The sequence below is a fragment of the Pristiophorus japonicus genome, chromosome 10 (assembly GCF_044704955.1).
Source record: "Pristiophorus japonicus isolate sPriJap1 chromosome 10, sPriJap1.hap1, whole genome shotgun sequence".
Taxonomy (NCBI): Eukaryota; Metazoa; Chordata; class Chondrichthyes; family Pristiophoridae; genus Pristiophorus; species Pristiophorus japonicus.
Window position 1 is genome coordinate 193,226,946 of NC_091986.1, and position 15,811 is coordinate 193,242,756.

A 15,811-nucleotide genomic window follows, 5' to 3' on the forward strand; every position below is an offset into this window, starting at 1 on the left:
TGGGAAGTTCAGAACCAGGGGTCACAGTCTAAGGATTAGGGGTAAACCATTTAGGACCGAGATGAGGAGAAACTTCTTCACTCAAAGAGTTGTTAACCTGTGGAATTCTCTACCACAGAGAGTTGTTGAGACCAGTTCATTAGATATATTCAAGAGGGGGTTAGATATGACCCTTATGGCTTAGGGGATCAAGGGGTATGGAGAGAAAGCAGGAAAGGGGTACTGAGGTTGAATGATCAGCCATAATCTCATTGAATGTTAGTGCAGGCTCGAAGGGCCGAATAGCCTACTCCTGCACCTATTTTCTATGTTTCTATGTTCCTATGTTTGTCCTGCCTGCTGTTTTGAGCTTCTTGCAAAGGTACAATTTAATCATGGGGATAATACTGACAATGCCATATCTTGTGTAAGCCTTCTGCATGATGGTGCTGCGGAGGAGACAATTGATTCGACATCATCGCATGAGGAACCTCAAAGCACGTAGGTGTCCTTACCCACATTGGGTGTATCGAGACAGGCGTTCGTACCTGCACCTGAGTGATGCAGACTGTATCAGAAGGCTGTGTTTACGCAAAGAAGTTGTAATTGAGACCTGTGAGTTAGTAAAAGCAGACCTGCAACCTAAAAGCATCAGGAGGAGTGCTTTGTCAGTTGAAGTGAAGCTCACAGCTGCACTTTCATTCTATGCATCGGGATCGTTCCAGGCCACAACTGGGGATGTGTGCGCCATTTCTCAACATGCAACACATATCTGCACTTGGCAGGTGACTGCTGCACTATATGTTCGGAGGAATGACTACATATAGTTCCCTATGACCGCCCAGGCAATGCGTGAAAGAGCTTTGAGCTTCTTGATGCAAGACCTGTCCATCATAAAGCTCGGGCAGTTCCGTATATGATGAGGGAGAAGGTCGAAAGCGAACTGGACAGACTCCAGCGTGAAGGAATCATATCACCGGTCGAATTTAATGAATGGGCCAGCCCCATTGTTCCTGTGCTGAAAAGTGATGGCACAGTCAGAATCTGTGGAGACTACAAGGCTACGATCAACAGGGTTTCGAAACAGGGTCAGTACCCATTACCGAAGGTTGATGATTTGTTTGCAACATTAGCCAGAGGGAAGTCATTCACCAAACTGGACTTGATGTCAGCCTACATGACACAGGAGCTGGTCGAGACGTCGAAGAACCAGTGGATGTGGTGTATCTGGACTTTCAAAAAGCTTTTGACAAGGTCCCGCACAAGAGATTGGTGTGCAAAATCAAAGATCATGGTATTGGGGGTAATATACTGACGTGGATAGGGAACTGGTTGGCAGACAGGAAGCAGAGAGTCGGGATAAACGGGTCCTTTTCAGAATGGCAGGCAGTGACTAGTGGAGTGCTGCAGGGCTCAGTGCTGGGACCCCAGCTCTTTACAATGTACATTAACGATTTAGATGAAGGAATAGAGTGTAATATCTCCAAGTTTGCGGATGACACAAAATGGGTGGCGGTGTGAGCTGTGAGGAGGATGCTAAGAGGCTGCAGGGTGACTTGGACAGGTTAGGTGAGTGAGCAAATACATGGCAGATGCAGTATAATGTGGATAAATGTGAGGTTATCCATTTCGGGGGCAAAAACACGAAGGCAGAATATTATCTGAATGGCGGCAGACTAGTAAAAGGGAAGGTACAACGAGACCTAGGTGTCATGGTTCATCAGTCACTGAAAGCGGGCATACAGGTACAACAGGCGGTAAAGAAGGCAAATGGTATGTTGGCCTTCATAGCTAGGGGATTTGAATATAGAAGCAGGGAGGTCTTACTGCAGCTGTACAGGGCCTTAGTTAGGCCTCACCTGGAATATTGTGTTCAGTTTTGGTCTCCTAGTCTGAGGAAGGACGTTCTTGCTATTGAGGGAGTGCAGCGAAGGTTCACCAGACTGATTCCAGGGATGGCTGGGCTGTTATATGAGGAGAGACTGGATCAACTGGGCCTTTATTCACTGGAGTTTAGAAGGATGAGAGGGGATTTCATAGAAACATATAAGCTTCTGACGGGACTGGAGAGGATAGATGCGGGAAGAATGTTCCCGATGTTGGGAAAGTCCAAAACCTGGGGACATAGTCTTAGGATAAGGGGTAGGCCATTTAGGACTGAGATGAGGAGAAACTTCTTCACTCAGAGAGTTGTTAACCTGTGGAATTCCCTGCCACAAAGAGTTGTTGATGCCAGTTCACTGGATATATTCAAGAGGGAGTTAGATATGGCCCTTACGGTTAAGGGGATCAAGGGATATGGAGAGAAAGCAGGAAAGGGGTACTGAAGGAATGATCAGCCATGATCTTATTGAATGGCAGTGCAGACTCAAAGGGCCGAATGGCCTACTCGTGCACCTATTTTCTATGTTTCTCCAGGATTGCTGGCTTCCCAAAGGTTCAGGCTGCATTGATTGTACCCACATTGCTTTGCGAGCACCTTTGGAGGATTCCGAGATGTACAGAAACAGAAAAGGCTTCCACTCCATGAATGTTCAGCTCATGTGTGATGACATGCATCATACCATGTCAGTTGATGCAAGATACCCTGGGAGCATATATGATGCGTTCATCCTACATGAGAGCGCTATATCTGCCATGTTTCAGCAGCAGCCAGAAGGGCAGAGTGGCTGCTGGGAGACAATGGGTACAGCCTTGCCACCTGGCTCATGACGTACCTACGCGTAACCCAGACACAAGCTGACCGGGAATACATGTCGCACATTGTGATGGGCAGCATAATAGAGAGGACCATTGGCATCTTGTAACAGCATTTCCGATTCCGGAGGCTACTTCCAATACTCCCCTGAGATTGTCGGTCAGTTCACTGATGTCGGCTGCATGCTGCATAACTTAGCCATCATGAGGCAGCAGCAGCTGGTAGTAGAAGACCTACCTGAGGTGAGAGTGGCTGATGATGGTGAGGAAGATGCAGATGATGATGGGGAGGAGGAGGATGAGGGCGAGGAAGCCATGCAAGTACCTGAACCCGGAGCATGATGGCGGAGGAGGGCGGGCACTCGTGCCACTTTAACGATTGCTTGAGCCTTGCAAGAGCAGCTCATCTGTGAATGCATTATTGTCTGAAGGCTCAGCGGTAACTATTCCAAATGGACCTGTTTACTGTTTGGACCTGTTCTGTCACATCTAGATAGGAATAGTGCAATCAAACAGACGCAACATGGATTCATGAAGGGAAAATCATGTTTAACTAATTTACTGGAATTCTTTGAGGATATAACGAGCATGGTGGATAAAGGTGTACCAATGGATGTGGTGTATTTAGATTTCCAAAAGGCATTCGATAAGGTGCCACACAAAAGGTTACTGCAGAAGATAAAGGTACGCGGAGTCAGAGGAAATGTATTAGCATGGATCGAGAATTGGCTGGCTAACAGAAAGCAGAGAGTCGGGATAAGTGGGTCCTTTTCAGGTTGGAAATCGGTCGTTAGTGGTGTGCCACAGGGATCGATGCTGGGACCACAACTGTTTACAATATACATAGCTGACCTGGAAGAGGGGACAGAGTTTAGTGTAACAAAATTTGCAGATGACACAACGATTAGTGGGAAAGCAGGTTGCGTAGAGGACACAGAGAGGCTGCAAAGAGATTTGGATAGGTTAAGCGAATGGGCTAAGGTTTGGCAGATGGAATACAATGTCGGAAAATGTGAGGTCATCCACCTTGGAAAAAAAAACAGTAAAAGGGAATATTATTTGAATGAGGAGAAATTACAACATGCTGCGGTGCAGAGGGACCTGGGGGTCCTTGTGCATGAATCCCAAAAAGTTAGTTTGCAGGTGCAGCAGGTAATCAGGAAGGCGAATGGAATGTTGGCCTTCATTGCGAGAGGGATGGAGTACAAAAGCAGGGAGGTCCTGCTGCAACTGTACAGGGTATTGGTGAGGCCTCAGTTTTGGTCACCTTACTTCAGGAAGGATACACTAGCTTTGGAGGGGGTACAGAGACGATTCATTAGGCTTATTCCGGAGATGAGGGGGTTACCTTATGATGATAGATTGAGTAGACTGGGTCTTTACTCGTTGGAATTCAGAAGGATGAGGGGTGATCTTATAGAAACATTTAAAATAATGAAAGGGATAGACAAGATAGAGGCAGAGAAGTTGTTTCCACTGGTAGGGGAGACTAGAACTAGGGGGCACAGCCTCAAAATATGGGGGAGCCAATTTAAAACCGAGTTGAGAAGGAATTTCTTCTCCCAGAGGGTTGTGAATCTGTGGAATTCTCTGCCCAGGGAAGCAGTTGAGGCTAGCTCATTGAATGTATTCAAATCACAGATAGATAGATTTTTAACCAATAACGGAATTAAGGGTTATGGGGAGCGGGCGGGTAAGTGGAGCTGAGTCCACGGCCAGATCAGCCATGATCTTGTTGAGTGGCAGAGCAGGCTCGAGGGGCTAGATGGCCTACTCCTGTTCCTAATTCTTATGTTCTTATGTAATGTGAATAATGGAAATGATTCTTGTTCACTTCAAAAAGTTGTGTTAATTATGGAACAAATAATGGAAATTATTCAGTTATAAAGTAAAATATATTTTATTCAAAAGTTTAACAAACATTTGTTTGTACTTAACTTAACTTTAATAAAAATATTTTTGTATCAAACTTTAAAGTTCTCAGTTGAGATCACATACAAACTTTAACATCACTTACAAACTCTGAGATCACTTAAAAACTTTAAGATCACTTACAAATTTTTAAATTTGTAAATTTTCACAACTTTCAAAAAACTTTTAATTTAAGAACAGCTACAATAGTAACAACAATAATAATAACAACAACAACAGCAGCAAAGAAAGGCTGCACCCATCTCTCTTCCATCTTATTCTAAGACCGCCCGCTGCGCTTGGTCTTGTTGACTCCTCCCCTGCTCGCAGGCGGTGGCGCAGCATTTCTGGGTTAGTACCAAGCTTATTCTTTCAAACATCTTGGGTAATGCGCACTTCTTGATGGTGGGGGGCAGGCAATAATGTGGAAGGCCCGGCTTGGGCCACTTCAGAGGCTGGTATGGAGATGGAAGTGGGAGTGGCAGTTGATTCTGTTAATGCGTGCGGGGTCTGGGCGTGTTCCCTTATTGCAGCAGCTAACTCCGACATTCCCTCCCTCATGTGCCCTGACAGTGTGTCAACTACCTGCAACATTCCCTCCCTCATGTTCGCCGACAGTGTATCAGCTACCTGTGACATGCCCTTCCTCATGTTGAACAACAGTGCGTCAACTACCTGAAACATTCCCTCCCTCTGTTCACTGACAGCGCATCAGCTACCTGCGACATTCCCTCCCTCATGGACCGACATTGTATCCGCTGCCTGAGACATTCCCTCCCTCAAATTCCCGGACAGTCTTCCCATTTCTCGTGAGAATGTTGTTACTTCTCTCGACAGTCCTGTTACCTCATCACCCACCCCACTGCAGGTGTCCAGTAGTGATCATGTAAGGTCATCATCTGAACCACATCTGTTAGATCCTGCACCACAGGAGAATGCTGTCGAGCTCTCCTTCCCCTCCCCACCCTGGGTGTGCCTTGCTACACCCCACTGGAATCCCCAGCCTCAGACTGTGGGAAACTATGGAATGTCCCAACACTCGTACCATTCAGGAAAGGGGCTGGAACCCCAATGGGTGGCACCTGCACCTCCTCCAAAGTGAGTACAACAGTGGGGGCTTCATCCATCATCTCCCCCTCCCCCTCCACGTCACCCCCATACTCTTGGTTTGGAAGGTGGGATTGGAAGATGTTCTTCTCTTCAGGCTCGTTCGCGTCTGAATCTTCTTCTGCATTGTTAGGGTTGGCCTCAAGTTCTTCAAAATATAACAGAACAGACAAATAGTTAGCAGCACAGGAGGGAGCAGGGTGGCATGAGTAGGCTCACACAGCGCAGGCAGCAGGCTGATTTGAAGGACCACGATGAATGATAGCACATTGCATCAACCGAAGCGTAGCTGATGGAGACATCTCCATGAACTGAAGCATGGCTAGCCCGCGCAGTACCTCACATTTAGCAAAGCCAGACTGTGGAATTTGCAGGACTTACCCTCTCCCTCGAGTGTGGGCCCAGATTGTGCAGTGGTGGTTGTTTTTCTCCAGGCAGGACCCATCAATGCAGCGACCCTCTCTTCCAAGGGTGTCAGTGGGTGCAGATTTGCCGGGCCTCATCCTGTTCGAGTTCATTCCCATTTGTTGTGTGCCACCTTCCTCTGCAAAGCTGACAATATAACTTTTTCGAGAGGGTGTCTTTCTGCTGGGTGGAACATATACAGCTGGTCACATTTACAATTGCAATTCCATTGAAAAATGAAAATATTACTTACACTAACTACTTGACCAAGGTCCTGCCATTTCTTTTTGCACTGGCCTCCAGACCTCGGGGTGGTCACCATTGCACTGTAATCTTCTGCAAGTTGGTTCCATCATTTCTTCATTTCTTTTGATGAAACTTTTATGTGACCTCTGCTGGTGTCTAGCTCGTGTCATCTGGCCTCAATCAGAGTAATTAGTGCCTCCATTTCATCCTGTAAGAAATTCTTGGTCCTTGAGCCGCGTTGCATATTGTATTGCAGCTCTGATTTTTCCAATGAGAATTAAAGTTCTCACACAGAACTGGCTCTTTAAAAATGGGCGAATGTAGAGCGGGAGCTGTACAGGGCATGCGCGTCCATAGCAATCATGTCAAAACGTCCTTTTTTTCACGCATGCGCTGAAGGGGGGGGGGGACATCGCTTTTTTGGCGCAGATACTAGGCTCCACCCCCCGAAGCTAAAGGACAGGCTGCGTGGCACCAAATTCAAAAAATAGAACGGGTAAACTTGCTACCTTTTTTTTTGTACTAGTTGGAGCCAAGAAAAACGGGCATAACTCTGGCAATACGCCAAAAAACCGCACTGGGGAAAATTGAGCCCTTGGGGTCTGAAATTCATCAACTCACCGACCGCTCCCGCCGACTGCCGCCCACTGCTGCCGCCGATGCTCTTGCAGATCCGCCCAGTGCCACTTTGGAGGTGGCCTGGAACGGGCGGGCGGAGCGAGCTGCCGGGAACCGCCCGCTGACGTCAGCGGACGGCCGAGTGGTGCAACTGACCTCCCGCCCGCCGAGCTCCTATAATGATGCGGGCGGGAGTCGACGGCAGAGCAGGGGTGGACAGCTGTGAGGAGGCTGGTCTGTCCCCGACGGTAAATACGAAGATCGTTGAAAAAAGGTTAGTGAACATTATTTTTATTGGTTTTTCCACAGCAACTTACCTTGATGGGGTCCCCTGAGTGGCTTCCGAGAGTTTTTTTATTTTTTGTTATTGATTTTTACTTTTAGGTCTTCGACCCTCCCTGGGCCCGACTCCATCCTCGGCGGCACTTGAGTGGCAAGAGCCTCTGACACCGAGAATGAGATCTCCCGCCCGCTGCCACCCAGATTTTCCAGTACCTCGGCAGCCATCGGTGGCACTTTGAGCAGCACCTGGGCGGGCAGAGGCCTTGATGAAAATCGGCTTCTTAGTCTTTTTCTCTGTTCTTCTTTGCCAATTTTGTTTAAACATTTTTGTTAATGATATTCCAAAAGAAATTCAGTTGGAGATATAACTGATCCTGACATGCTGATTAACCTGAAATAACATGCAAATGTGAAAGGGTAAACTTATTGAAGCCTCCTCAGTTAATGGTTGTGTCTATGTTAATGCGGTTCTATCGCAGGGCCGCGTTCAAGACTCTTTCCAAGCCTGATGACATCTTCAGAACTCACAGTTTAAACAAGACTAGTGTGTTCATAAAAGTAAAGCAATGGGATATCAAATTAATCAACATCCTAACTCTAATAGATTGTTTTTGAAAACCATGTTGGCAATGACAATCCATCCTTAAATGGTTTAACCACACCACCATCTGGGCTTTTAAGTGGCAAGTATTTGTGTGCACGTTATTCCAAACCCTCTGCAAGAAATGTGTGGCCATTTCTGAGAGGCAAACATATATTTCAGCAATTAGTATTGATGCATAGTATACTGGCTACCAATAGAATGCATATTTCTTTGTCAAATAGTGACACTAAAATCGTACTTCATGTATATAATGCCCAACAACTCAAAAAATATGTGCGTCCCTGATGTCAATTAACAAGAATTTCTGCAACACTTTGTCTTGTCTGTTAAATCATTTTGAGAATTTCTGGGCTTGCACGATGTATCTGACAAACAGTTCTTCATAAATGTTCAATCAATATCTTATATCAGTCACGGTCTCTATCTCCTGGCCTGTGACTGTGTCCAAGGCAGGATCCTGGTATCTCTTTGGCCTGGCCTCTTCACGGTTGCCCAGATGAAACTAAGGCCGAATGTTGATTTTTGTGAAATTGTTTGACTTAACTATATGTTCATATTATTGCTTGTCTCCACTGCAGTAAACTTCCTGTCCTGGCAGAAAATGTTAATTACAGAGTAATGTTTCATACAGTATTATTCAAAAGTCGAATTAGTAAATAATTATAATACAATATATTTGTTCAACCTCTGCAACGAATTTGTTCAACTAATTATTGTCCAAGAATTAAAAGAAATAACATTTTCGGCATAATTATTTTTTAAAAGAGGTGTGTTTTAGAGGGACATTAATGCAGTAATGTTCTGCACCACAGAGTAGGAGAACATCGTTAGTGTCTTTGATCCTACTCACAATGAGTAAGTTTCAGATCTCACCTGTTCATCAGGGTAGATGATGTGCTTCTGCAAAAAAGAGGATGGAGGCTGTGTCAGAGAACAAGACTAAAAGGCACATGAATAATTAGGAAACAGTTATTCTACATGTTGGGAGTGAATGAGAACTGATTTATTACATTGGTATTCTGTGCTTACACATGCACTAATTTGGAATCAACTGTATTCTTCAGTTATTGCAGACGTTACAAACTGAGAACCCCAGCCCCTCAATGGTCGCTTGAAGTCATGAATTTCCTGTATTTGTTGACTTGCTAGTAAAATATAAACATTGTTGTATACACTAATAGAACACTTTTCCTGCAATAATAGTAACTTTATTTTGGAGTAGCTGACATTGTCGTTCAGAATCTAGAATGAGGGTCACTGGTAGTCTGCTAATATTTGTTACGGCTCCCCCACACAGGAAATTTTGAGTTATACTGCTTGCGGTACTAACACTACTTTGCTTTCTCTCTAAAACTAGATGCATGAACAAAGTGATTTCTAAAATCTGAGTTCCAACAGTCTCCCACCATAACTCGGGGCAGGAGACTGGTGGGCCCCACTGGAGAACAGCACCCACCCAGTTACCGTGGATCTCTGCTGTCTCTGGGATTGTCCAGCTTGCCATGTAAAGGGCAGAACTTCCGCCTGCCTCTTACAAGCAACTGTCGGTGGGACGGTGAGGTGGGGGAGGCAGAGAGAAGGATTGGGATTCCCTATGCCAGGAGTCCCCGCTTCCTTGGTTCATTAGGACCCGGAGGCTGGTAAGCCACGTAAGGGCGGAGGGGTGGGGTGAGGGTTGTGGAAAGCAGCCTGGACCCCTAAAGAAAGGCGCAGTTTTGAAAAATAAAGAATATCTTGATCGATCCCTTTTTTCAGGGTTCCATGGCTGGGGTCTTGAATGAGGGGGGTAGGGGAGGGAGAAGGGAGAGGGAGGAGGAAGGAGGGGGGAGGGGGAGAGGGCTAAGGGGGTGAGGGAGTGGGGAGGAGGAAGGGGAAGGGGAGAGAGAGTGTGAAGGGGGGGAGAGAGAGGGGGAGGAGGAGGGGAGAGGGAGGAGGAGGAGGAGGAGGGGGAAGTGGGGAGAGGGGGGGAAGAGGTAGAGAGAGGGGGAGGAGGGGAGAGGGGGAGGAGGAGGAGGAGAGGGAAGGGGGAGAGGGAGGGGGAAGGGGGGAGGAGGAGGGGAGGAGGGGGGATGTGGGTGACGGGTAATCCTGTGCAACTCTCTCCCCAATGGTGGGTAGGCGTTATATTTTCCAGTTGCTTGGGGCAGGTGGGCACCTGAGATGGAACTACACTGGCTCTTGTGCCCGCCTGCCCCGTACAATTTAAGAACGTTCCCACTGACCCCACTGGTTAGCTCTGCACCGGAGGGCACGATCACGAGGATTTTTGGGGCCGGATGGTTTACATTACCTGAAAAAGCTGAGAATAAGAAGTTCATTGGAGGAGATGTTGTGTATCCAGCATTCCCATTGGTGAACTCGCTGGAGTAGTTAGTGCAGTGATACAGGGGATTCAATCGCAATATTGTAGGATTTAGGAATTTGTTGAACAAATTCTGAAAACGATTTAGTAAGCTGACCAGTAATTGTTTATGTGCCATTTGGGAACCAAAATCAATCAACACATTTTGCGGCAGGTGTTTGACAACAGGTTTTTTTGCAAGAGATTTTACAGAATTATTCAGATGCCCCGAATTACGGGATATCCTGACATTTGTTGACAACCTTTTGACTAAAAAACTATTGGATGAAACATCACCACCTGTATATGAGCAAGCTTGTGTATCAATTCTCGTAACTTATCAACTGAATTTAATCTAGTGACAAAGACTGGCTTCATTGTGCCTGAAGTTGGGATTGACAATAGGTTAGGCTTTAATGGTTGGACAGGTTCAGGACCAAAGTCCGAGAAAGAAAAAGAAATAGCGTCTTGTCACATCTCCCATAAATAGCTCAAAGAAATTTATTCAATGAGCTACTTTGAAATGCGGTGACTGTTGTTATGTAGGTGAACACAACAGCCATGTTGTGCACTGCAAGATCCCACAAAGAACAATGGGGTCTAAATTCAACATTGGTACGGCCGTTTTTCAGGGATGAAACGGACACAACGATGATGAATTTATCAATGCGGCAGCCCCCCTTCAATTGCGCGGACGCCCTGAATCAGCAGGGGCAGGGGCGGGGGGGACATGCTAAGTAGAATCTAGATGCACCATCACTGGGAGGGAAATATTGAGCTGTGGGTCAAAAGAAGAAGAAAATGATGATGACATCAAGAAGAGCACCACCAGCCTTTGAGCAGGTTGCCTGTCTGCTCCTTCATCCTGAAATTGAGGCATCCCTGGAGAGGGATAGGAACAAACATTGGAAAATATCTTTTTTTGGATCATTGTTTATATGCTACAAAATAAGTCTGCAATTTGAAATCTACACTGGTGCCATGTTTAACAGTCCAATTTTGTAACTGACTCTCTTCAAGCAAAGTGGAGAGGGCTAACAAGGTAAGGGAATACACATTAACTGGTAGGACACTGAGAAGTGTAGAGGAACAAAGGGACCTTGGAGTGCATGTCCACAGATCCCTGAAGGTAGCAGGACAGATAGATAAGGTGGTTAAGAAGGCATACGGGATACTTGCCTTTAATAGCCGAGGCATCGAATACAAGAGCAGGGATGTTATGGTTGAACTGTATAAAACTCTAGTTAGGCCACAGCTGGAGTACTGTGTGCAGTTCTGGTTACCACATTACAGGAAAGATGGGATTGCACTAGAGAGGGTGCAGAGGAGATTTACGAGTATGTTGCCAGGACTGGAGAATTTTAGGTACGAAGAAAGATTGGATAGGCTGGGGTTGTTTTCTTTGGAACAGAGGAGGCTGAGGGGGGACTTGATTGAGGTGTATAAAATTATGAGGGTCTGAGATAAAGTGGTTAGGAAGGGCCTATTTCCCCTAGCAGAGAGATCAATAACCAAAGGGCATAGATTTAAAGTAATTGGTCAAAGGATTAGAGGGAAGTTGAGGAGAACTTTTTTCATCCAGAGGGTGGTGGGGGTCTGGAACTCACTGCCTGAAAGGGTGGTAGAGGCAGAAATGCTCATTACATTTAAAATGTACTTGAATGCACTTGAAGTGCCGTAACCTACAAGGCTACGGACCAAGAGCTGGAAAGTGGGATTAGGCTGGATAGCTCTTTTTCGGCCGGCGCAGACACGATGGGCCGAATGGCCTCCTTCTGTGCGGAAAATTCCGACGATCCTACTTAAAAATGTCAGTTCCTGTTGTGACAGTCACAGAATTGCGTTGATCTGATGATTCCTCCATCTTTTTTACCAGGTGCAGATGAAACTTGTGCTGTAAGAGATGGCTACAATTAGCACCCAGCAGTCATATCCAGCCGTTCACAGACTCTCGGTCAGGAATAATGACGATGAGCTGGAGAGGATAGAAAATGGTAGCAGCAGGTACATTAAACATTTTGCACCTCCATTGTTCAGCCTATTCATGCCACAGCCAAATGTAAACAATGGGAAAATGCCACAGCTAAATGTATACAATGGGAAAATGCCAGGTAACATAACCGTTAACTCTGACTCCACTCAGGATTTTCTCATTTGGTTTCCTTGTTTGGAAGAATACAAAGAAGTTCCCTGAAATCCAAATGACTGCTAGCATCAAGTAAATATATTTTTTAAGTATCAAGACCATGCACAATACAAAATAACCTTTATTAGAATTTCTTCAGCTGGTCCAATATAACTTATGGCTTTACACGCAAATCGGCTTTATTTTTCCAAGAGTGGAAGGGAAGTAAATTAGAAAGTCAAGTCTATGTGACTGCAGAAAGATGTTTGTAATGGTTTTGGAGACATATGGTAGCTACTTTTAGCTATTCTTATATTCATAGGCGGTCCCTCAAACGAGGGTGACTTGCTTCCACGTGAGTTCACAGATGTTTCAATGAAGGACCCGATGTTCCAGTCCTGAATTCCAGTTGAGGGGATGGAAGATGCCTGTGCGTGGATTTTTTTACTGTGTGGTGACCGTTGCACATCAGCCACCACACAGGCTTGACAGATCTAGGCCTTTATCCAGTGGCAAGGGTTAACCAGGATGACTGGAGATCTGCTCTGCTGCACGGACCTAGTGCGCGCACATATCACAGGGCTGCCCTTGGGCCCTTGGCTCTTCTGGGCCCCGTACCCTCATTCGCCGCACCTCCGCCACGGTTTCTCGCCGCTCCTCCGCCACAAATATTCACCGCACCTCCGTCACGATTCTTCACCGCTCCTCCGCCACAAAAACACTCGCCACACCGTCGCCACGATCACCCACCAAATCTCAGCCACGATCCCTCATCACTCCTCCGCTCCGATCACTCGTCGCAAATCCGCCACGACCTTCCCACTCCTCTGCTGTACCTGGGCCCCGCCGATGTTCTTGCCCACGCTCCAAACGACGACCTCGAGCCTGATGACATCACCCAGTCGCTCACCTTGAAGCTGTCGCACATTTGTGTCAGCTCGCGCTGGAAGCTGCAGTGGCATGCTTTAGCTCTTTTTGAAGCCCCGACCTGCGGAGCTGTTCTGGGAAAGACGTATGAGCTTTCTTCTGTCACAAGGCGGTAATTGCAAGTCTGTGCTCCAATGTTGCGTATTGCTGAAATGAACTAGACACTATTGTGATATGTTACATTAGATTTGAACTAGTGCTAAGTAAGAAGACTTCTAAAAAGGCACAGAGAAGCTTGCATCTCTGTCACCTGCTGCGTGATGAAAGTCCTACGGAAAATTTTTGGTAGTAGAGTTTCTAGTGCCTGGATTTACTGCCAGCAGGCAAGGCATTGGCTTATTTCTGTCTTAATTTTTAGAGTTATATTCACAATCTTTCTCCTTCAGCTGGGATGATCTCTGGACATGAATGTTTCCACAACACTTGCCAATGTTGCCCCATGTCATCAGACTCCCTCGCAATTCCTCCTCCCACATGAGGTTGAATACTCCATCCATCAGCTCGATTGGCTAGAACCAGCAACGTTGGCTACTAAGGATATTGGAATTCCAATGACAATTAAGCCAAGGTTCTTAGAATGGAAGTGCCTCACTCCCACCAAATGGAACTGCATTGCTGTCAGTGGTTGTATTGTTAGCCAACAGGAAAATGTCCATGTTAAAATGCAGCTCCAACAATAAATTGTTCGTTGGTTGCCAAAACTAACAATATTAATTCAGCATGTTTTATTGTTCAAGAGTTCTAGGGCTTTCCTTTGCTCTTTTAAACTTTAAAGATTAAGGATCTTTGGTTACAGGAAAGGGCCCTTAGGCCCAATGAACTTGTCCCGCCATCTCGTCAGCATACCTCTTCTCGCTCCAGAAACACATCCTCCAATTGTCTCTTGAAACTGCTTTTATTAGCTGTCACTGGTAACTTATTCCATAAGTCTCTCAACATGTGGGTGAAAATGATCTGCCTGACTTCATTTATACTCCTAATTCCCTCATTTTTATCTTATGTTCTCTGGCATTTGAGCTCATTGCCACGATGAACAATTTGACGTGGATCAGCGTTGTCACTTCACAAATATTATAACCATAATACCAAGGCAGGCCATTCAGCCTATCTAGTTTATCCTTCCATGGAAACCGACATTCTACCTACAAATTTCCTTTGTAAGCTTGAAAATTCAAAGTCTTCTCCTTTCCAAAGCTAACTGCCTCAACCTTTCCTCATGACAATTCCAAATACCCAGAATCTTCTTTTGTTATTTGCCTTTGTATTCTCACGAGCAATTCTTGCCTTTGTATATGTGTATATGTGTGTGACAAGATACTAATGCACAAAAACTGCTGTAATTGAAGCAGCTAAATTTCCTGTCAGCCTTAACAATTCAGTTGTAAACAATCCGTACTGCTTTTCATGGACTGGCGGATCCAGTCAGTAAGAACCCAAAAGTGAACGAACCTACCATTTCATTGATTGTTTCGACCTCAGTGTGACATTTGAGGCATTTCTAACGTAACAAACACAATTTGCGACTGTTTTTTAAAAAATTTCACTTTTCATCGAAGAAAGATGGTCTGGTAGCTGAGAAAAATGTGTCAGTTGTACGTTGAATTTGAGAATGATTCCCTAATCCATGCTCCTTATTTCTGATTGCTTGCTGCTCAGGACTCACTCGTTGTGTGAGGACACATCCTCCGAGCTGCAGGGAGTGCTCTCCGTCGAGACCAAAGGACAGCCTGAATCTCGCCGCAGTTCTTTCACAGGCAGAGGAGCTCTAGCCAGGTAGTGACACCATCTCTACAAACTGCTCTGGTTAAAAAAAAGCAGGTTCAATGGGATTGTATAAAGCCAGCCTTTGAGGGAGGCCTAAATCAGCATAATGAAGGATGTCCAAATGGTTTCCTTATGTGCTGTCATTTCTGTTTCTAAAATTAATATATACGATTAATTCAAATTTTTAACTACCAAATTTCTTTTTCCTCATCCTTTACTTTTCAATATGGTTTGCTATAATTTGTAATGCAATATATTAAAGCTGAAGGCTTTGCCATTGATAATCAAGCAAAACTCCATAATATCTGCCTAACCTACCTAACATAACATCCTACATTTATAAATGGGAATTCTGCTATTCCCATTTACACCTCATCTAGACTCATCTTTTGATTCTTAACTTGTCCCATTACCATCTCCTTTTGCCTCGCACCATCATACCTTTTGTCATTTAATCTCTCCTGCCTTCCATCCGATCACAGACCTTCCCTTTTATTCTTTCTTACCCTCTCCCCTTTCCCTACCACTAAATGTGCTTAAAAATCTGTTACATCTCTAACTTTTTCAAGTTCTGACAAAGGGTTATCGACCGGAAATGTTAACTCTGTTTCTCTCTCCACAGATGCTGCCTGACCCGCCGAGTATTTCCAGCACTTTCTGTTTTTATTTTTATCTTACATTATATATGCTTTGTACTTGACACCGTGCCCTCTTTAAAGTAACAGACAAATATTAAACCAAGTACTATTTAGTATAATGCAATGCATTGAGATGAAAGGGCCATTGGAGAGTTCAGTGATGTCAA

The 15,811-nt window shown here is 45.3% G+C and overlaps 1 protein-coding gene across 1 annotated transcript in view; it reads left to right on the forward strand.

Moving 5' to 3' along the window:
* Positions 1-12,093: 12,093 nt before the first annotated feature.
* Positions 12,094-15,811, forward strand: part of cnga3a (cyclic nucleotide gated channel subunit alpha 3a) — a 57,381-nt gene continuing 53,663 nt past the window's right edge. The window contains exons 1-2 of the mRNA XM_070891611.1: positions 12,094-12,194; positions 14,899-15,015. Of these exons, the coding sequence (XP_070747712.1) occupies positions 12,094-12,194; positions 14,899-15,015 (218 nt within the window). The remainder of the gene's footprint in view (positions 12,195-14,898; positions 15,016-15,811) is intronic.